At 54.5% G+C, this 22095-nt stretch overlaps 1 protein-coding gene across 6 annotated transcripts; it reads right to left on the bottom strand.

The window, feature by feature from the left end:
• Positions 1-1422: 1422 nt before the first annotated feature.
• On the bottom strand, positions 1423-19106 carry NACA (nascent polypeptide associated complex subunit alpha). Of its 6 annotated transcripts, XM_075901852.1 has the most exons (11): positions 18961-19106; positions 17178-17249; positions 15065-15202; positions 13113-13175; positions 9356-11659; positions 6249-6334; positions 5675-5752; positions 3423-3569; positions 3008-3136; positions 2107-2229; positions 1423-1550 (listed from the first exon to the last, which is right to left on the bottom strand). In XM_075901852.1, the coding sequence occupies exons 1-11, from the start codon at positions 19055-19057 to the stop codon at positions 1536-1538; spliced, it is 3252 nt and encodes a 1083-aa protein (XP_075757967.1). In that variant the 5' UTR covers positions 19058-19106; the 3' UTR covers positions 1423-1535. The 6 variants fall into 6 exon arrangements, with proteins under 6 accessions (XP_075757967.1, XP_075757968.1, XP_075757969.1 ...); XM_075901853.1 differs by lacking the exon at positions 15065-15202 and having other exon boundaries at positions 18961-19105; XM_075901854.1 differs by lacking the exon at positions 9356-11659 and having other exon boundaries at positions 18961-19075.
• Positions 19107-22095: the final 2989 nt, after the last annotated feature.

Raw genomic sequence — 22095 nt, 5'->3', positions numbered from 1 at the left:
GCTTGGATTTACACAGATTGTGACTAATAGCAATATCTGTAGTGCGGGGCTTCCAGCTAGCAGCTCGTGCTGATGTCATTTGGGGTTCCTTAGTGACTGTATTCTCCGCAGTGTAGCGAAATCAGTTTTAATGAGTTGTTCCACAGCCTAGTTTTTATTGCACAGGGGAAAAAGTGTTACTAAGCAGTGGCACCCTGCCCATTTTCATGACACTTACGATTTCATTGGGCATCGGTTCCTTTCCACTCCCTGCTGGTTGAACCTCCCTCTGGAGCACACTCAACTTTCTGGTCAAGGACAGGTTTGCTTATAGGCCTGGGAAATGACAGCAGCAATCGGAGACATGTCTTTTTCGTGACAGGACACAACAATGCCGTTAAAGCTCTCGTGAAGCAGGACTTTAAAATGGCAGGAAAGCAAGTACCGGCAGTGACTCTACCCTTGGAGTTACACGACAGGGTGCAAATAAGAACACCAAGAAAACCTTCCCAACGCTGCCAATCCAAGGAAGTAGTGGAACATCTGCCAGCAGAGCACAGAATTGCCAACTCTTATGATTTTTGAGGGTATTTCCAAAAACTCAAAAGTACTGAAATCAGGAGATCCCAAGGGCTTCTCTCTCCTGGCACCATACAACACAAACACTGTAGCTTGAGAGAGGCCGCTGGCTTGCTGGGTGAATTTGGGCAAGGCACATTCCTCTCTGTGCTCCATTTTGAGGATGATACCTCGTCTGTAAAGCACTTTGAGATCTGCAAGCAGAGAAAATTTCAGACCCATGAAGTGAATATAACGAAAGCCTCATCAACCAGAAGGCAGATCAAAAGAACATGGTTTCTTTTTATAAAGATGTCATGATTTTTAGGCCTCACTCAGGATTATGTTGACATTGCAGTCATTGAAAGTTGGAGTGGACTAGACACTTGAAATCTAGAGGGGGCCACCTTGCATCCCCCCTGGGAGGGAAATGAGGCTTCTCAGATTTTCTAACTTCTGAGCATCAGAATTTGAGACTGAACTTTAGACAGTGGGCATGCAGTTCATATGCCTTACTTCATATGCCCTGGCTTTACTTGCGTGTCACTTTGGTAACATCGGTAGGAAGAAAACTAGGTGGACGTAAACCAGCGGACTCCAGCAACCCTGCGCATGGGCAACAGTACATAAAATGTCTTTTGCGCCATACATAGAACCAATAGGCCACATGCAGCCTGCAGTTTCCCTGACACTATGCTAGCGTCTGAGTCCTTTGTTGCTTCCTATAGGCTGGTGGATCTTCACAAAGAGGAACAAAATACCAGAATTAGAAGATGAGCTTCCCTGGGAGCAGCAAGGGAGAGATCATATCAGGGCTGGGATCCTATCTGTGATCAGTGTTTATACCTCGTGACCTCAGGGAAAACCAAAATCAAAAATAAAAGGTTTCACCGACAATAAGCCACAACGTTTATTTATCGATAGAAATAGTACAAATGTTAAATTTAGCTGCATTTTACTCTTCTCTGAAAAACCAAACGGTTCCTCCCTTCTGTCGGCTACATCGTCAATTCCTAGAGAGAGAGAAAGAGAGAGAAAGGTTGGATACTATCGCTGGGGGGCGGATCTGAAATTTCCCAGAGATTTCACCAAGTTCCAGCCTCCTCTGGCATGCTGATGCAGAAGCAAAAGAGCAGCATGAGCATCAGACTGTTTATCGGCTAAGCAGGGCCAAGCAGCCTTGGGGAAGGCTGTTATGGCTGCTCCGAGGCCAGAGAGCTGTGCGATACACACAGAGGTGGGCGACAGGGGAGGAGGCAGGGGGCCATCTATTCTGCAGATAGTTGTGAGCCATTGGGCCTGTTATTTTGCCCTGTTCCCAATGAGGGACAATACAGATAGCGAAACTGACAGAATGATGCAGCGTGGACAAGTCGAGAAGAGAGGAGGGGGTAAATCGGGATATGCCCTCAGGGTAACTGATCATTAAGCGTCCCCACACATCAGCAGTGAAATGAGCGTGCCCAGTTCTTCCCCTCCAGGGAGGATTCACTCCTCACTGTAACTTCTACTTCCCAAGTTTTGGGCTCGCTCAGCTGCCTGGGAACTCCGTTCCGGGGGGCCACTCACCATAATGGCATTTACAATATCGTTACTGTTGTTCTTCAGGGCACGGACAGCCTTTGCCCGGGACACGTTCGCCTGAGACATGACCAGCTCGATGTCCTTCACCTCAACGCCGGTCTCGTCAACCTAAGCGAGAAGAGAGCAGGGTTGTCTCCCAGCCGACGGCACACATCGCTCTGTGCCACGCAGGTAGGGATTGCCCCGTCCCTTTGGGGCCAGCCGCAATCCATTCCACGCCGCAGCGGGAGTCAGGATCGGATTTCCCTGCTTGCAGACTGAGGAGATGGCTGCTTCCCGCGAGCACAGGGAAGTCTGAGCCAGTCTGCCGTGGTTCCCTGTTCTCCGACAGTGGCCAGCTCCAGCTGCTTCAGAAAAAAGGTGCAGACAGCCTGGCAGGAGGGGATTCTGGGATGACCAGTGCTCAGGGCAAGTTTCTTCTTTCTACCTTAGGGCAGGGAGGTGGAGGAAGGGCCAGGGAATCCCCAGGTGCCACGTCTCAGCGTCTCCAGCACAGTCCAGGGGCAAATGGGCTCAGATGCCGTGAATGGGAATGGTCCTACAGACAGGACCCTGGGGACTATAACAGTGTTGGTGAGACATGCCTGCTCCACAGCGGAGGACAATAAATGTCCAGGGCCTGCCCTCTGCCAGGCTGACCAGAAGATCAGTGTGTTTGATGCTTTGGGCGAGGTGGCATCTGTCCTGCTAGAAATGGGCCGAGACCCTCACCACAACTCGCTTCACAACGGGGTGCTGGACGCCTGCCAGAGGTGGGCAAGAGGCCTAACAGCTAGCACATTCCATTAACCACAGGGGTGCATGAAGGCAAGAGTCCCTTCGTCCTGACCATGGCCTTCCGTCTCAGCCCCGCCAATGATGCGACCGGGCCCTGGAGGCAACGTACCTCCTCTTCTTCGCTCTCCTCCTGTACGGTGGGAGTCTGCGTGTTTTCCTGAATGTTTGAGACAGCTTCTCCTTGCACTTTAAATTTCTCGGCGGCCGCCAGCTGCGCCTGCTGGGACAGATCTTCGATCTGGGGATGGGAGAAACAGAGCACAGTGAGACACGGGTGAACCGGCTGCCATTTCAAAGGGACCCCCAAAGAAAGCCGGACTGGGAGACTCAGACACCCAAGGCCTTTAGGGTCAGCAAGGCTCTCCTGCTACTCGCTGCGTAGAAGAGATAAGAGAAACCAGCCTGCAGAAAGGATTCAAAGCCCACCCACCCCTCAGCGGGGAAGCGGCGATCTAGGAACAGTTCTGTCTGAAGTGCGATGCCACAGAACTGCAAAAGAGGTGGGAAGAGCTGGGTCAGCTCACCTTGGCCTCGCCGAAGACGATGTAAGTGTCTGATGCTGGGCTTTTGTACACGTCTGGCTTCGTGATGACGAAGAGGATGTTCTTGGATTTCCGGATGGTGACTCGGGTTACACCTGTGACCTGGCGAAGACCCAGTTTGGACATTGCCTTAAAAGCAAAGGAGAAAAAACTCATTGAGACGAGGGCTCATCGGCTCAGGACATCCCGCAAAGAAACCTCCGACGTTCCTGCTGCGAGAACCCTCACAGCCAGAGGCAGAGCGGAGAGAACTCAGTGCCAGCTATGCCACCATCTTGCTGTATGAGCTGGGGACCCCACCGTGGAGGAGTCTGCCCAGGCTTCTCTGATTTGACAGTAGTTCTGGCTAAGAAGCAAGGCCCTGTTAAGTCTGATGCTAGCAAGCATGTAGGCGGGTCTCAGCCTGAAGCAAGTACAGTGAAACCTTTGTTATCCTGCACTCTGTTAACCAGAAAACTTTGTTAACCGGCATTGCCCCCAGCCACAGTACTGTCACATCTTCATGCGCACAGGCCTGACTTGGTTTACCATGATTGGCTTAACAATTTTTTATTTAAGAAGTACTAATCACCTTTAACTCAAAATAGAAATGTGAGACCAACTGCCTCACACTACAAAACTACCAATATTAAAAACATGAGTTTTACCATTATTGTCCATTGGTTTTTCCTCGGTTGATGGGACCCTCAGAACCAGAATTTTTAGAGAACCGGAACGTTTAGATAACCGGAATGCCCTAATCCTCGAGCGTGCTGGATAACACAGTTTTTACTGTGTGTGGAAATATAACCTTTTGCCCTTAGTCACAGGGTAAAGGCTTGACCGTAAACTGCTTAAAGTGCTGAAATGGCTACGTTTGTGCTCTTAGTCATTGGGCGAGGTCTACTAATAAGTTGCTTAAACTGCTGAAATCATTAAAAGTGTATACCATTAAAAACAAGCATGATCAAAATTTCCAAAATGATTATGACGTGGGCTATTGAAATAGGGGGCGACAATGTATTTTACAAAAGTGCTAACTGTAAAAGGGGTAAAACAACTTAGGATAATGGCATAAAGACTGAACAAATAACGTTAAGTAAAGTGAGTAGCGTATCTAAGGGTGTTGGAATAAAGAAGCATGTACGGCTGGATCAAGGTGTGGTAACCGAGTCTCGCTTGTATAAAGGATGCTTCTGCACACAGGTGCTTTGGGAGGGAGGAACAGAGAGGACCTGCAAACTCTGTTCACGTAACCAGAAGTTCTTGGCCTGTTCATCCACAGGATGTCTAGGACGTCTCAGCATGCGGGAAGGAATGAGACTGTGACCTCTTGTCTGGGGATTGTTGGGGATCAAGGGTGAACTGTAAGTGCATTAGGCTTGAATATTTTAGTATAGCTAGTTTTGGGTATCTTAGGTTAACCCTTTTAAAAATCTATAGTATATAAGATTACATTGCATAGTAATAAGTTAGCCTATAACGAATCATAGCTGAAGCCTGAACTGTGATCTGTGCTGTGATATGTGTCTTGCATTGCTTATGGCAATTGTATTGACCCTTTTATTTGCAAAGTTCTTTGGTTATTGTAATTGCTCGAATTTTTAATAAAATAGGAAAGTAGTTATGTTTAAAAATCTCTCACTGGTTTGTCCTGAAACAAAAGACAGGACTATGCAGCACTTTAAAGACTAACAAGATGGTTAATTAGGTGATGAGCTTTGTCCTGCGCTTCTGAATCTAAAAATATATCGTAAGAACCATCACACGACAAATTGGCGTCATGAAAAGGATTCAGAGAAACAGGCAGACTTGAGAGATTTGTGAGCTATGCCACTGTTAGAGCGTGGGAAGGGGGAAAAAGATGGGGGAATGATTCCGGGATGGCCACCCAGCAATCACTGGACCGTCCTTGCAAAGTATGTAGCCCTAACTCAACTCAACTGCCGATTTCTCCTGTGAAATGAGCGTCCCTCCCTCGGCTGGATTCTGGGATGGCCTGTGCACAGGGCATGGTTCTTTCTACCATTAGGCCAGGGAATCCCTTGGGGTCGTAGGATTAGAAAGGCAGAGGGTCACACAAGTGCCCACTCAGCTCTGTGCCAGCCTTGCCAGTACAGGGCATCAGGAGGCCTTGAATCAGACAAGCAGCATCGTGCTGGGCACGACAGGGCTCAATTGAAGGAGCCCAATCTCTCGCCAGCTGTGCTGGCTGACTCCCCAGGGGGAGGCACCCACCGGCCATCTTCTCCTACCTTCCGTGCTTTCTTTTCACTCCGACTCTGTTTTGCTTTGCTAACTGGTTCTTCATCGATTTCAGCTGCTGCTGCGAGCTGCAGGGACAGAGAACAAGGGGGGCCTTAGGAAAGCCAAGGATACAGGCCTCAGGAACCAAGAGCAGGGGCAGCTGTCAGATAGTGCCTCTGTCCCGCTGGAGGGGAGGAGGAGGTCAGGACGGAGATTATGCCACAAGCAGGGTTTGAGAGGCATGGCCAGCTCGCGGTGTGGGGGGAGGGAGGCACAGAACCGCTCAGCCTCCTGACTTTCCAATAGCAGCGTTCACCGCAGTGAGAGTGAGCAGGGATGGGATCTCCAGGGACTGTGTCTAGGTGGAGGAGAGAACAGGGATTCCCAAGGGCCCTCCCCTTGTCTGTGAGTAACAGTGAGAGATGCATCTTCACATCCGCAAGAGGCTGCTTGGGCCCAGGGATGGCGGCCCTACACGGTGCGAAGACAGCAGGTTCTCTTACGTCCAGAAGCCGGGGATCCTGCGACTCACCCCCACCACATGCACCGCGTGACGTAGGCGGCAGGGACCCGGCCCCTTACCTGCGCTTGCTGTGTGGCGGTCTGCGTAGAATCTTGTTCTTCGAGTTCTGGCACCGATTCGTCACTGTCGGATTCTGTGCCGGACCCTAGGGAAACAAACATACATCACGTATCCCAGCGTGAACACCTGGGGGAGTAGCAGGCACGTCTGGTGGAAACAGGAGGGGACAGAGAAGCTGACTTGTTCCGGCAAAGCCTTTGCCAAGGGGCTGTTTAGGGTCTGGTTATGCCGAAGGGTAGAAGCTGTTCCATTACCCCAGCTCACACCAAAATGAACATGTATGCAAGGCCTGGTACAGGAGGGATCCTGCCCACCTCCCCCATCCCTCCTGCATAACAAAGAAATGGCCACACATTCAAGGACAACACAGATCAGTAGTAACGGAGGCTTTGGAAGTCCAGTGCCTTGAAAGGGTGGAGGAATAGCCTTTTGTGCAGCAGCAGACAGAGGCCTCGTAGTCAGACTGGGTCAGTCCCGGCTCCTGGTATCCACGAGGCCTATACAGCTGCCATGGGACATTAGATAACGCCCATTTTAGTAATCGTGTAACCACAAAACATTGTGTTGACTACACAGTTCCTAAAATACTCCCTGGGGGCGGGGCCGACTGCCAGTGTGTTCCTAGCTCCATGCCGGGGGAGCCCCTGCCATCCCGCACTGCTGCCTCTACCAGAGCTGGTCCAGGAGGGGATCCAGTTTAAAAACTGGCTCCCCATACAGACCAGTTCCTGCCTGCCATCCTGTGCTGCTGCCTATCTGTGGGGGGGAAAGGGGCAGCTCCCTGTGGACAGCCTCCTCCTGTGCTGCTGCCTGTGATACAGAGATAACAGCACGGGGGATAGGGGTAGGTGGCTCCCGCCTCCCCAGCCGCTGCTCTGATAGAGGCAGCAAAGGGCGTGCATGCGTGCAGTCGTTTGGATTAACGGATGAGCGTTTAACCAGCTATATGCCAACACCCCTACAGCTGCCACGGGATTTTGGATAGGGAATCAGAATCCCAGACTACCAGAACTGGAAGGGACCTCAAGAGATCACGAAGCCCAAGGGAGAAGCGTCTGCACCTGATTAGAGGGCCGACCTGGGGCTCTGCGCACATCCTCCCATCTCCTCTACAGTCAGTGGAAGTCACAAGTACTCCATTTTTTCAGGATCTGGCTCCAAGTCTGAACCTCTCTTCATCAGCAGTGAAGTATGTGTTAGGCTAGGGATGTGACCGGCTGCTGGGCCAGCCCGCTGGAGGAACGGTTCCCCGCCTGGGATCCTGCTTAGCTGGTGAACTGGTTAACCACTAGGGTGACCTAACGTTTAACCGGTTTACTGCTCATTCAGGATTTCACATCCCTACCTCAGGCAGGAGCAGATGATACACATTTATCAAAGCGGGTTCGCCAACACTGGGCGAGCGAGTCAGTAAAGCACAACTGGTGTTACCGGGGCCCTAGGGAAAGGGTGGGGACATAACCCCCCCCCCGTTTGTTTGGGTGACAGCAAAGCAGGGGCCTGCAGCTCAGACCCAGGGAGGGGAACAGGAAAGGATTCATGTTGTGCTCCCAGGGTTGCTTTGCATCTTCACACAAAGCCAGCCCCAGCCCAGCTCTAGTAAAGGGGATGGGATGGCATCAATTAAACCGTTCAACCCAGAGCCTTTGCAGGAAGAGGAAATGCAAATCTGTGCCCTGCCCAGAAGCTGCTGGGGCTTGGGTAAGACTCCGGTTGGCACTCCATGCAAGTCTCCACAGCCGCGGGTGTCGTGAGCTTGCCAGCCGAGCATGGACCGTGCCCGACAGCGCAGGAGTGAAGAAGCAGAATCTATCGGTGCCACACTTGATCCCTCGAGCAGACTGGGGAGTGCGAGTTTCAACCCTCCTCTTGTCTACTAGCGCCTGGCTCAGAAACTAAGAGCAGCTAGGGCACAAACCCAGCCACACCAGAGGTTTCCATATGCCACAGTCTTGCTGGGAGCAGACACAAGGCTTGGTAACCAGACTGACTCCCTCAGCTGGGCCCTCCGGCCCCTCCCTACATGCTGCATGCGGCTTGTTTCGGGTGTGCACAGGACAGGCTGCGGCCACCACTAATGACACACAGCAAACAGGCCACGGAGACACATTTCACGACAAAACTTGCTCCCAGGGAAGTAACAGGGTAACCCCAGCACCTGCCCAAGGCCACTCACAGGCAGACTGACAGTGGCTACGTCTACAGTGGCAGCTTCTTGCGCAAGAACTGTTTTGCGGAAGAGTTCTTGTGCAAAAAGTCTTCCACAAGAGCGCGTCTACACTGGCATGTGCTTTTGCACAAGAGCATCCACGGCAGTGTGGACGCTCTCTTGTGCAAGAAAGCTCTGATGGCCATTTTAACCATAGGGGCTTCTTGTGCAAGAAATTCATGTTGCCTGTCTACACTGCCCTCTTGTAGAAGAGCTCTTGTGCAAGAGGGCTTATTCCTCATGGGGAGAGGAATAACTTGTCCGGAAGAAGTCCTGTCTTACAACGCTAGACTGTACATTTACTTGCGCAAAAATGTGTGTACAGTGTAGACAGCAGGCAAGTATTGGCACAAGAAGCTGCCCGTGTAGACATAGCCGCTAAGTCGCTGGTGATCTCTGAGCTAATCCCCACAAGATTGCTGGGAAGCAGGGAGTTAGGAGGGGAACGGACTGAACACACAGCTGACATGGGAGAAACACCCAAGCAGGAGGCGCCGACTGGGTTTTCAAGCCCCGCGTGGTTCTGGTGACGCGGGTCCAGATGCCACCGAGGCCAACGTCCCCTCTGCGAGGCAGCCCCGTGCTCGGCGTGCGTTCGAGGCCCTTCCGTCAGAGAACCGACTGTAAAAGCTGGTGCCCCACACGGGAGCAGGTGGTGAGCTGGATTCTGTTGCCACGTCCAAGGGGCGTCACCCCGGCCAACGCATGGGGCTCAGCGCGGGAGGATTTCGGCCTCCCTACACAGCCTGGCACGTGACTTTCCGATGCTACTTTGCTAGGCTAACAAATCACGCCAGAGTGAGCGGTGGGCTTCGATGCCCGACAGTCTCCCGGGGTTAGTACTCGGTGAGCAGCCGCTGACACGCCATGCACACAGCAAACCGAGGCGGCAAATACCCTTGTTGTTCTTCGGCGCAGGTTGCTTGGCTGGAGGAAGAACAGCTGGGGCCTCAGCAGGGGCCGCTGAGGGTCTGGGAGAGGAGAGATCCTCAAGGATGGGCTGCAAAGGCAGTTCCCTGGCAGGCCCCTCGGGAGGGATGAGAGGCGGCAGCTCATCATCGTCGAGGGTAGCAGCACAGACAGGGGCAGGGGGGCTGGCTGGCGGGTCAGGCTCGGGACCAGATGAGGAGGGCGGGGATGGCTTAGGGAGCCTGGGGCAGGCGGTTAGCTCTTCAGCAAGGGCAGCGGGCAGAGGTGCAGGGGCATCAGGCTGGGTTTGGCAACTGGCTGGAGCAAGGGGAGGGGCAGGGAGGTCAGTGGAAGCAAGAGGTGAGGAAATGAGTTTCTGGGGAGCAAGGAGGAGCTCAGGGGAGAGGGTGGGAGCAGAGTCAGGGGCAGCAACCTCAGCTACTGCCTTGGGGGCAGGCAGAGAGCCTGGGGTCACCAGACCTGGGCAAGCGGGAGAGGCTGGGGCCAGTGGGGCTGAAGCCGGAGCCCTGGGGCAAGTGGGAGGAACCAGGGGAGAGCCAGGAGTCACAGGACAAACTGCAGCCTCAGGAGGGGCGATGGGAGCTGGTGGAGACGCAGGAGTCAGCAGAGCTGGTGTAACACTGGGAGAAACGGGAGCCCCCAAGGGATGGAGAGCAGCTGGAGCAGGAGCCGAAGGGGAAGAGGAAGGAAGAGGGGTTGATTTGGAGGCTGGGGTCAGAGGAGGAGTGGAGGGGGCTGGAGCAGGAGCTGCTGGGGACTTCGTGGGGGAGAGAGGGGCTGGGGCAGGGGTCTCAGGAAGCGTGGAGGGAGTTGGGGCAGGAGCAGCAGTAGAGGCTGGGGCCACAGGGCAAGGGAGGGGGGTTGGAGGAGAGGCAGGAGGAGTGGAGGAGGCTGGGCTCTTCGGGAGAGAAAGGGGGGTTGGGGGAGAGGCAGGAGGCATAGAGGGGGCTGAAGGAGAGGCTGGGGGAGAGAGGGAAGTTGGGGGAAAGGCAGGAGGCACAGAGGGGGTCAGGGCAGAAGCTATAGGAGAGGCAAGGGTCTTGGAGGGAGGGAGAGAGGCAGGAGGTGTAGAGGGGGCTGAAGGAGAGGCTGGGGTCTTTGGGGGAGAAAGAGGGGTAGGGGGAGAAACTGGGGTCTCAGGAGTGGAGGTGGTTGGGGCAGGAGCTGGGGGAGAGGCTGGGGTCACTGGAGGAGGGAGGGAGGTTGGGGGAGAGGATGGGGTCTTTGGGGGAGGCAGGATGGTTGGGAGAGAAGCAGGAGGTGTGGAGGGGGTCAGAGCAGGAGCTGTAGAAGAGGTGGGGGTCATTGGGGGAGGGAGGGACATTGGGGGAGAGGCAGGGAGTGTAGAGGAGGTCAAGGCAGGAGCTGGGGCAGGGAGGGACATTGGGGGAGAGGCAGGGGGTGTAGAGGGGGTCAAGGCAGGAGCTGGGGCAGGGAGGGACATTGGGGGAGAGGCAGGGGGTGTAGAGGGGGTCAAGGCAGGAGCTGGGGCAGGGAGGGACGTTGGGGGAGAGGCAGGGGGCGTAGAGGGGGTCAAGGCAGGAGCTGGGGCAGGGAGGGACATTGGGGGAGAGGCAGGGGGCATAGAGGGGGTCAAGGCAGGAGCTGGAGGAGAGGCTGGGGTTTTTTGGGGGGAGAGAGGGCCTGAGGGAGAGACAGGGATCCCAGGGGGCATGGAGGGGGCTGAGACAGGAGCCACAGGAAAATCTGGAAGAGAGGCTGGGGCCGGAGGGGCAGCAGTAGGGACCACGGGAGAAGCTGAGGCCCCAGGGCATGTGAGAGGGGCCGCAGAGGTAGGGACTGAGATTGCAGGTGGAGCAAGGGGGGCCAGGGGAGAAACAGGAGTTGTCAAAACTGGGCACCAGGGAGAGGCTGGCGTGGCCAGGGGGGAGCTGAGAAGGGCCAGGGACGTGTTCGGGGTAACAGAGTAAGAGGCCAGGGCTGGGCCCACAGGGGATGCTGGGCTAACTGGGGAAGCAGCAGCAGGGGCAGGAGAGCCTGGAGAGGCACAATCGGCTGGGGACTCGAGAGCTGGGGCTGCAGCGGGGGGAGGGGCGAAGGCCACTGGGACGCCAAGAGCTGCCGCTGGGAGCTTCGAGGGAGCGGAAAAGGTGGGGAGCACTAGGGCTGGGACCACAGGTGGGGAGGCAGGGGGAGCTAGTGCTAAGGAAGATGGGAAGGTGAGGGCAGGGGGCTGCTCTGTGGACGCAGCCAGGCCTGTGGGGGCATTTGGAGGGCAGGGCTGGGCAGGGTTAACAGCAGGAGCTAGCGCTGGGAAAGAGAGAGAAACAAAGGGCACCAATGAGAACCAAAAAAGGGAGCAGAGGGCGAAAGGCGAGTTATGCAGCGAGGTCCTGTGTGGGCTGCAGTTCCATTACCTGGGCCAGTGGGCGGCTCATGTCTACGGTACCTGCTGGCTCCACAGGGGCCGATGTATCATGTCCAGGACAGACACAATAAATCGGCAGTCGAGCGCTCGGCTGGGGTACCGGAGTCCACAGGAAAGTGAGAGGCATAGGCAGGGGAGAGTCTGCCATCAGCTCACCGCAGTGAAAACACCTTGGGCAATAGAGCCAAGTACTCACATCGCCGGATCGATGGCCAGGGCAGTGTGGACCAGGCCTCCAAGAGCTCCCCACATACATGCTTCAACCTTCCCCCGCTCCAGAGGGAGACGGATCAATGGATGAGCACAGAGAACCCCCACCCCGAGGGAAAATTCTCCTCCAGTGCCCAGCTCCAGCCCCCCCACTCCTACCCCTCGGGGCACACATGCAATCCCCTAGCCCAGAGTGCTGGCTGCCATCCACAGCCTGCATCTGTCAGGTGCACTTTGGGGAAGAAAGCTGCATCATCTTGTATTCCAGTGCACAGCTTCAGTAAAATGCTCCTGGGCTCCGAGAAAGGCATAAATACAGCAGCCCAATTCCGCGGGGAGTTTGCCTGGCTCTTGAATTCCCCCCTCCCCCTTTTGGGGGGGAAACGCTCCCCAAAGGAGTCTGGGGTAAGTAACATTCCCCCCCCACCATGCTTCACAGAGTCCATCAAAGCTTGGCTCCCGCCGCTAATATGGAGGCGTAGTCTGCAGGTGGCAGGCCCCAGCGTGCAGGGCTCCACCTGGAGCCCAACAGGGCAGGATCACGTGCCAGGCTTCGGCTGCACCCCCACATTAAAGAGGAGGCTGGCAGCAAATGGCTGCTTTTAAGGCAGGTTAGGTCAGGCCCTCGGGCTGCTGGCAAGCAGTCGATGCAATCTCAGCTGAGCAGAGCATGGGCACGCCACGCTCAGGGCTCGTCAGCACCGTTCGTCTCAGCCTTTGGGATGCCTGAGAACACACCACAGACTGCCGTGCAGTGCCTGAACGCTGCAGTTTCATCACCCCAATGCACCGGGCTCTCACATGCCTCCCATCCTGGGAAGGCAGCCCTCAGATCCTAGGAGCAAACCCTCCCTACTCCTACAGCCCCGTCCACACACGGTACTTGACAAACATGCAACTAAGGGCCTCGCGTGCTCCTGGGAGGCAGGTTTTCTTTTACACACAAGGAAACTGAGGCACGCAGCAGGGACGCGACTCACGCCCAGGCCGCATGAGTCAGGGGCGGTGCTGGGAGAAGCCAGGAACCCTCGCTCTCCCAGCTCCTGCCCATTCTTGTTAATGGGACCATCAGCACAGCAAACAGGTTAATGAGCCGCACGGCAGGGACGGGCGTATGTGGAATACCTGACGCTTGAACCGCAGGCTCAGAAACAGCGGCTGCGGGAGCACCGGCAGGGACAGCAGGAGCTAAACAAGCAAGAGCAAAAGGTTACTCCTGACAAGCCCTTCCAGTCAGGAATGGCTGCAAGCAGGAAGGTTCTACTCCGTTTCTAAGACGAACCAGGTCTCGCAAGAACACAGTGCCGCTCACCTCTGACCTGTGGATACCAGAGCTCAAGCCCAGGCTGGGCCACAGTCTGAGCGAGCGAGTGTGGGCAAGGTCCATGACAGAGCTACGGCAGCGTTATCCTGGTGGTGCTGCCTGCCAGGAGCTAGATGAACTGGAAGAGCTGCACAGCAAAGACAGGCAGCGCCTGCCAGCACTGCACACAACCTTTGCTTCTTTGAGCGCTAGATTGGCCCCAAACTGCAGCGAGACTGAGCCCTTAAGACCTCCGGAAGTGGGTGGCAGAACAAGTGAGACTAAACCAGGGATAAGCCTGCTGGCTCCCACCCCAGAGGGTCAAGTCTTCTCCCAGCAGAGCAGTGCTGACTAATGCGGAATGCAAGGCTTGGATACAGCATGGCAGTAACCCTAGGGCTGTGTGGAGCAAGGGGGTTACAGCCTCCACTGACCCGCCTTTTCACAGGGGAAGAGAAAGAGGCTGCAGTGCTGGGACAGACATTTGGGAAGCTGTAAACCCACTCAGCATGATAAACTGAGTGAGTCACCTCCCTGCTCATGGCGGGAGACTCCCCTTACCTCTTATCTCCTTAACTAAGACATCGGGCCAAACTCTAAGCTCTGAGTCAGGTGAGAGGAGATCCCACATGCTGGCATTTTGAGAGCTGCAACCATGATCCAGTTATGAATGACTGACTCATTTATGAGTCAGCCACCAATTTAGGAAGAAAAGTACAAAAGCCACTTTTGCACAGGTCACCTGACTTAGGGCAGAAGCTTGCTACACACATACTGCCCTGATTCAGCCTTTCCCAAATTGGGTTTAGTGCCAATTTCTCTGCCGCCGAGATCCAGACAGCTAGGCCAAGTCCTGCACTCAGTGGAGGAAGGACTACTTGCTCACATGCCAATGCCTCGGATCAGGGCCCACATGCGGGATGAGCCCCCAAAGACACGCCATCACCCAAGGAACGTGAGCCGGAGTTGGGTTCAAGTGCTAGTGAAATGTAGGGCGATAAAACATGGCAGATCCCAGACTAGTGTCTAAAATTGGAGTCTTGTACCAAGGGGGAAGAAAAGTTCATCACATGATCCCCAGAAAGGTTTCCTAATTCAGAAGCTGGTACTATCTGTGTCTCCAAGGTAACAAAGGGGAGCCCATCTCAGAAAGGTGCTGAGCTGGACATGAACCAGGCAGCAGGGGGCATTCCTCTTTACTCTCCCTGTGACTTTTTTTTTCCGGTCTCCACGAGGCCTCAATCCTTCCACATTCACTGGAGATGCCTCAGACATCATTACTCTGCAGTGTCACTGAGACATGACTGCCATGCAACCTCCAGCTCTAGCGCCCCCCACTGAACTCTGGGGCCATCCCCTGCCCACCCTGCAGGGGAGTAGAATTCCGAGAGGCTGCAAAAAACTTGTTGAAAAAAGTCATGAGGTGACGGCTCACAGTAACTCAGCTGTATTGGGAGAAAATGGAGCCCCATAATGCCGGACGTCAGCACTGCATTATGCTCTTTCCATAAGCTGAGCTACCTCCAGCAGAGACACACTTGGGTGGCAAGAGGTGCGATGAAATCCCCACAGAGAATAAAACTCTCAGTGTCGTAATCGTATGTTAGCACAGCCCTTTAACCTGCAGCTCCTGTCGGGTCCCACCTGGCCTCGGAAGAGGCTGCTCAATGCAGAGCTGGTATTTCTAACGCTCCACATGAGTCAGATTTTATTTTATAGACAGGGTAACTCTTCATCCCCCCCATTCTACCTTCTGTAGCAACTTGAGACCTACCTGAAGGCTCCAGAGCAGCCTCAGCCTGGGAACCCTCGCCTGCCACCTCAGGACTCTTGGTGGCAACTGCTTTGGTCTGCTCAGCTGCCACCCCTGGGAGAGCTCGACTTGCTTCCCCAGGGACTGGAGGAGGAGTTACTGCAATAGCATCAGCTGTTGAATACACACCGCCTACTACCAAGACCCACCAACCTTTACACAGTCCATGGCATGGTAAGACACCCAAGAGATGAGAAGAATCAACAGTGGGGAAAAAGTGTGAGTTATCCTTGGAGTCTTAGAGAAAAACCCTGCCCTGAGATGCTGCAGCACTGTATTCACCCAGAGGCACAAATGCAGTCTGCAAAGTTACCCTGCCATAGGGATCACATCTACCCTCCACGAGGCATTCCGACAGCATGAACAATACTGCTAGTGAAATTGAGCAACTGACGTGACTCAAGATCAACGAGCACAATTTAACCATCATGCTGAGAGCCGGACTTTTGCAGCCCCATTGGGCAATCACAGGGTTATTTTCCTTCATAAACTCTTTCCCTTCTGCAGCATTTTGATCAAATGGTCCATATTTTTCTTGTTGTCCCCAAGTCAAACTCACACTGCCCTTGGGCAGAATTCATCCCATTTTCTAGTCATGCACTGAGTGGCTCCCCCATGCCTCAGGCCCAGTCCCACAGCCATGCAGCATGCCCTGACCCTCTAGCAGAAACACCGCAATCAAAGCCATCCTATTTGCTAACTGGATCTCCGCACCCAGAAAACCTTCACGGGAGACAACTGAGAAGCACAACACACAGTGGGTTTGAAAATCTAAATTACTAAAGTCACAGATGCTGCAAAACACGAGCAGGGTTCTGTTGGTTATTTTTAAAAGCTGCACAAACTTTCAGTTCAACTCCTCTCCCCCTCTAGAGGGCAGCCAGGCGTTCTTTCAGCACATTCATCAGCCGGGTTTCACCAAGCTTGGTGAATGCCAAACTCTGAAGCAACTTTCTGGCTGGAGTCATGAAGCATCATGTGGCTCCCTGTATCCACTTTTAGCCACCCCATTGGAAGAAAATCTGTAACCTTGAAACCTAGTCAGTTGCAAGGAGTTAAAAGAAATCTCAGGTCCTACACCTGCACTAGAATGCCATGACTCTTTGTACATTTACTGCTACATTTGCCCATGGCTTTAAAATGTTCTTTTCTCCCCCACTGTTTTGTAATACAGGCAGAATGAAACGGACTATACGCAGACTTCCCTCACAGGCACAGAGAAAACAAGCTGAAAAAAATTAGATTTCTCTAATCATCTTCACTTATACGGACCTCTGGTGTTACCTGTATCAACAGTATGTGACACACAAGCTGATGATGTTCCTTGATGCAGGGAATCAGCATTTTACAGAACATGCTACGACCAAGTAGGCTTTTGCAACTCCTCTGTAGGCCATGTAACGCAGAGCTGGATAAACTGGGACGTCTTTGTCCAACTCTGAATGTTACCATATATTTAATAACCTATATCACTGCTGGCATGATGCACTTTTTGAGCTCGCTGAGTGAGAAACACCCAATCATGTGGAGAGGCTGTGGGACAAACAGTTCTGCCTCGCGCAACAGCAGGTGGCCAAACAACGTGTGGTGAAGAGAAAGAGAAAACGCACTGAAAGCAATGAAACCAACATCCAGCATTTCACCTGGTTAGAGCAGTGGAGAGCCAAACACTTGGGTTTCACTTAGTAACCACAGGAAGTCAGAATGCCAGTTAAATGAAAGCAGGCTGGTGTTTTAAAATTAGTACTTCTGCACATCACACACTGCCAATGCCTTGGTTGTACCACTGGGCAGCAGTACTGACTGATCCCCTTACTGCCCTTCAAGCATGCTACCACCATTTCCATTCAAAGAGCCCCCTTAACTCATCCATGTGAGCAAGTGAAACCCAGTCAAATTGCCAACACTCAGTCTTACTTCTTCAAGGCTTTTCACTAGACTTCCAAAAGCCACCAGTGGTAAAATATTCATGTTTCCCCACCCCACAAACTAGCTCCACCTGTTCTTGAAGTTTAGGCTGGATGAGTTTCAGGATCCTTTCGGAAGGTGTCTAATAAAGCAAATCAACACTAACCTGTCTCAGCCTGTGGCTGTGGCAGCTCCTGCTCTGTGGCTGGGACGGTTTCTGTCGCTTCACCAGGCATTTCTGAGAGCAAGAAAGAAAAACAGAAGCCATCATTAGAGAAGGTCCCTGGGCTGAGGATCTAAGAGGAAAAACATCCCAAGACATGCATAGTCAATGTCTCTCCCACAATCAGAAAAGCCAGAGACGCACTCTTGGGTGGCTACAAGGAAGGAATTCCATACAACTTGTAAAGCAAGCAAGAGAGAAGCTGTAAATATTTCACTGTGAAATTGTAACTAAGCGGTCTTCCCCATTACCAAACCCTTGTATCAGAGCATTTCCTATGTCCAGCAAGTAAGCAAACTCTCTACACACTTCTTCAGAAGCAACAGGTCTGCAATGCTGATCATAGTGGCCAAGAACTTACCAAGATTCAAAATGAAACTAGCTATTCATATCGATATTAAGAAATTCCAGAATTACCAACCATTAATACCAACATAATTAAGGAAAATTATATGATCTTGTGTTTCAAGATTTAAGAGATCTGAGTAACACCTGTTGGGGGGGGGACGACACACCAAATAATCCCTCCTCTGCTTGCTGTGGAGTTCTTATATCTTCTCCTAAAGTTTCTAGTAACAGCTGCAGTCAAAGACAGAATACAGGGCTACATAAAGACCTTAGTTCCTAGACACACTGGCAACCTGTATGTTCCTATGCAACTCAGGAGCCTGGATAAATTTTGGGCCTATATACATAGCACTTTTGACCTGGCTAACAGCTCTTTACAGACTTCAGTCAGCTCTCACTACTCATCAGGAGTTTAAAAAGGGGTGTCCTTCTCTACTTCAGTGGAAAACTTCAGGTATAGAAAGGTGATGAGATTTGTCAAAGGCCACATGGTAAGCTGGTGGCAATCAAGGATGGAATTCTTCCTGTCTGATGAACGAAGTACGGGGAAACGATAGGGCCCAAAAGCTTTGGCTAGGGGCACTGGAACAATTTTATATAGTGAGAAGCACCCTCTGAACTTTAGTGCCAATACCTCTGGTTGTGGGGTCTCGTCACATGATCCCACACGTTCAGTCCAGCACTCGGGATCTGGTTTATCTAGCTGGGCAGGATGAAGGGCTGAGCCACATCCAGGATGTGAAGTTGTGGGGGCTCCAGACAGCCATAGGCCTTCAAACTTGAGGCTCAGACCCCGCCTGCCCCAAAAGCGCTTAGGAGCCGGTTCTACACCTCACAGCCCTAACGCTATTCTAACAGAGCACCCCCACAAGAAGAGGGGAGGAGTGGGGAGAGACATGGACACCCCCCCATTCCTAAAGGGACATGACTTCCCCCTTCTCCTCTCCCCACCTGGTAAATACCACCCCTCTCCTTCCTCCCAACCAGGGCCAACTTCTACCCCCACACCCTTGGGGAGAGGGAGCCACTATGCCCCATGGGGGGGCCTCCTCTGGCCCTCAGATCCACCTAGGGTAAGACACCCCCCAAGGGGGCTTCCATTGGCGCCCGGACCTACTTGGGGGGGACACCCCTATGCACCAGGTACCGGGGGCTTCCGGCGCCGCCCCCCCCCCGGCGCAGGGAGCAGTCAGCGCCCCCCCCCCGGCGCAGGGAGGCCTCGCAGCAGGCAGTAGCTGGACCCCGAAGCGGGCCCCGGGCCCGGCCCCAGGCTCCGTCCCCCCACGGGCCGGGCCCTCCCCGAGTGGCCCCCACCCCAGCTCCCCCGGCCGGGCCCGCCACGGGGCGGATGGCGGCGGATGGCGGCGCCGGGACTCACTGTGCAGGGAGCCGGGTTCAAAATGGCGGCGGAAAGAGAGACACTGAGCCGGGGGGGCGGCTTCCGGGAGAGCGAGGACTTCCGGGGCAGGGGTCATCGGCCTCCTCCCAGCTCTTCCCACGCTGCTCCCCGGACGGGGAGCTGTTCCGTGCTCCTCCCCCCGGCACAGGGAGCGCCAGCCAGGGGCTGTTCCGTGCTCCTCCCTCCCCTTTCCCAGAGGGTTTCCCCCAGCCAGGGGCTGTTCCCTGCCCCTCCCACTAGGAATAGCCCCCCCACTTTGCCCCAGGGTTTACTCCATGCTTTGAAGGACCCCCATATTGCCCCCACCCAGGGGCTTGTCTATGCCCCCCAGGACCTGCACCCCCAGATAGGGGGTCCCTAGGGAGCCTGCTGTGGCCCCCTTACCTCCTAGAGCCGGTCTCAGCCCCTCCTGGCTGTAGGTGGGAGGGGGTCCAGGAGCGGGTTGGGGCTTAGTCTGCTCCCCCCTGGTTATCTCCCTCCCACTGCCCATGGGGGTCACAGTCTCAGCTGGGCTGGGGGGCCCGGGCTGGGTGACAACTCTGTCCCCGTTTGTAATTAAGGAAGACTGCATCTCCCACCCCGCCCCCGCCCCCCCACTGTCAGGCACAGTCCCCCTCCGTGGGCACCTGCTGACCCCACGGCAGCTGAATGGTTGCAACCCCCCCAGGAGATGCTCCAGCTCTGACATGAGAGCAGAGGGCTCGGAACCCATTTACATCCCCATCTTCAGCTAAACCAATGCAAACCACCCTCAACCCGGATCTTCCTGACACCTTTCTGTCTTGCCCAGCCCTCCATGCTGGGGTCCAGAGCAGGCTAAAAAGGGGGAGCCTTCAACTTCAGAAGTATGTCTGAACCATTTATTTCTGCAGGCAGGCCTGTGGACAGCAATTCCCCCCTACATACACACACAAGCCGTGCCCGCCCCCCACCTAACGTTTGGGTGGTGCTACGTCTGTACCGGCTGGTGCCTAGTGAGCTGCCAGCAAAGCCACAGCCTCTACGTGCCTGCCCAGTAGGGTTAGCAAGTGTCTAAGAACCAAAAGACCCTTGCCCCAGCCAATCCCACCCCTTCTCTGAGGCCTCCCTCTTCCTCTCACTCCATGCCCCTTCCTCCCTCCACCACCAGTCTGGGGTAGGGAGTTGAGGTGCTGGTGGTGGTGCAGGTTCTGGACTGGGGCAGGAGTCAGTGTGCGGGGGGTGGGGGGGTCGGTGCTTACCTTGGGCAGCTCCTGAAAACGACCAGCACACTCCTTTGGCAGCAGCTCCAGGAAGCAGGGGGAAGGGGTCTTCAGAGTCCATGTGTTGCTGCCGGTGGGCACCACACCCACAGGCCACAGCTCCTGGCCAATGAGCGCCATGTAGCTGGCACTTGGGGTGGAGGCAGTGCAAGGCGACACCCCTCATCCAGGGGCTGCAGGGACAGAGCGGCTGCTTCCAGTAGTGCGGGGCAAGGGCAGGCAGGAAGCCTGCTTTACCCCTGCTGTACTGTGGGTGGCAGCCTGGGACCCCAGGCCCTTTAAAGGCCCCCTGGCAATTGCCCCCTTTTCCATCCCGTCGGGCAGGCTTGTCTACACGTACAAAAAACCACCCCTAGCTCTCATCATTGGCCTCTCTTTGAGATCAACTACTGTTGTCCCCATTTAAAAGAGGGGGAAACTGAGGCACAGGAAAGTGACGTAACTTGCCCCACAGAACAGAACCCTCTTCTCCAGATTCCCAGTCTGGTGCTCTGTCCAGTAGGAAACACAGCCTCCCTAAGATTCCTGGAAGAGGGATGCATGACCATCAAATCATTCTCTCTTCCAATTTGTGCCCAGGGCCCGCTAGGTGCTGTACATAGCTACAAGCAGAACGTTCTCTATAGAAAGCTCTAATCTTGCACCTGGAGCCGAAACATGAGATCCCTGCGGCATCATATTGATTTCTCAACTCGGGAGGTTCTTACACATCACGGGTGCATTAAGCGCTAACTTCAGCCCCGTTTCAACAGGACAGCTCCCAAAAGTGAAGTTAAGCCAGCCTGCAGGACACAGGCCCAACTGACGAGCATCCCGTGGGCAGCAGCACCATTTCCACTTGCCGCCAGCTCATTTTCTCTGTGTGGGGCTTTTCCGCAGCTCAAGGGAGAGGAACAGCACTGAAGGCTGAATCTGTTGATCATGGGTGCGTGCCTACAGACGAAATCCCAGATACCGCAGGGGAGAGCAAGCACCAATGGCCAGATTCACGGGAGATACAACAAGGCTCAGGTTTTTAACAGGGAGGGCGACGGGCTCTTGGAACAAACTCCAAAGGGAAACTCTTGGGGGTTTTCAAATCAAGAATGGGCTGCTTTCTGGAAGTCAGGTGTTACTCAAACACCTGTTAGGGGATTCGGTGCATCAGTCACTGGCTGAAATTCTCCAGCCCAGTGGTTCTCAAAGCATGATCTGCAGGCTCAGGGATCATCTCCCCTGCAGCAAGCAGCCTGCGCTGGTGCTTCAGCCTCGCAGCCCCCCTCCGTGGGGTTGCAGCACCAGCTTCCCGCTGTGAGGGGAGGAGCCTCGTGGGCCTGATCTAGCTTGCAGGAGAAGGAAGTGGCTCTGCACAGTCACTCCTCCTACCCCCCCCCCCCAAGTGGGGTAATGGCAGCACAGGAAATCGCTTGCCTGGAAGTTTTCCTCGCTGCTCCCATTGCCCGGAATCACAGCCAACGGGAGCAGCAGGAAGTGGTGCCCAAGTGTGGGGGGAGGCATGGAGCCAGCCATGCCCTGACCCCATAGCCCCATCATTCACCCTCTCCCATTGAGACCCCCCTCACTCCTGCACCCTCCCTCCCATACCCCGACCCTCAGCCCGGCCAGACCTCCACCCTGCTCCTGCACCCTACCTCCCAGCCAGACCCCTCGCCCCCTCCTGCTCCCATTTTGTTATCATGGGTGGTTGGCTGGTGGTCTGAACATAAGAACGGCCACACTGGGTCAGACCAAAAGTCCTTCTAGCCCAGTATCCTGTCTGCCGACAGTGGCCAGCACCAGGTGCTCCAGAGAGGGTGGACCGAAGACAATGATCAAGCGATTTGTCTCCTGCCCTCTTTCTCCAGCCTCTGACAAACAAAGGCCAAGGACACCA

Source organism: Pelodiscus sinensis, chromosome 19 (genome assembly GCF_049634645.1).
Source record: "Pelodiscus sinensis isolate JC-2024 chromosome 19, ASM4963464v1, whole genome shotgun sequence".
Taxonomy (NCBI): Eukaryota; Metazoa; Chordata; order Testudines; family Trionychidae; genus Pelodiscus; species Pelodiscus sinensis.
The sequence above is the reverse complement of the archived record's forward strand: the minus strand, read 5'-3'. Positions and strand labels throughout refer to the sequence as shown.

Coding starts and splice junctions, on each gene's coding strand:
- NACA (XM_075901852.1), bottom strand. CDS start 19,057: ATGACCCCTGCCCCGGAAGTCCTCGCTCTCCCGGAAGCCGCCCCCCCG. Junction 15,203..17,177: donor ACAGCCACAGGCTGAGACAG/GTTAGTGTTGAT, acceptor ATGCTATTGCAG/TAACTCCTCCTCCAGTCCCT. Junction 13,176..15,064: donor GGCTGCTCTGGAGCCTTCAG/GTAGGTCTCAAG, acceptor TTGCTTGTTTAG/CTCCTGCTGTCCCTGCCGGT.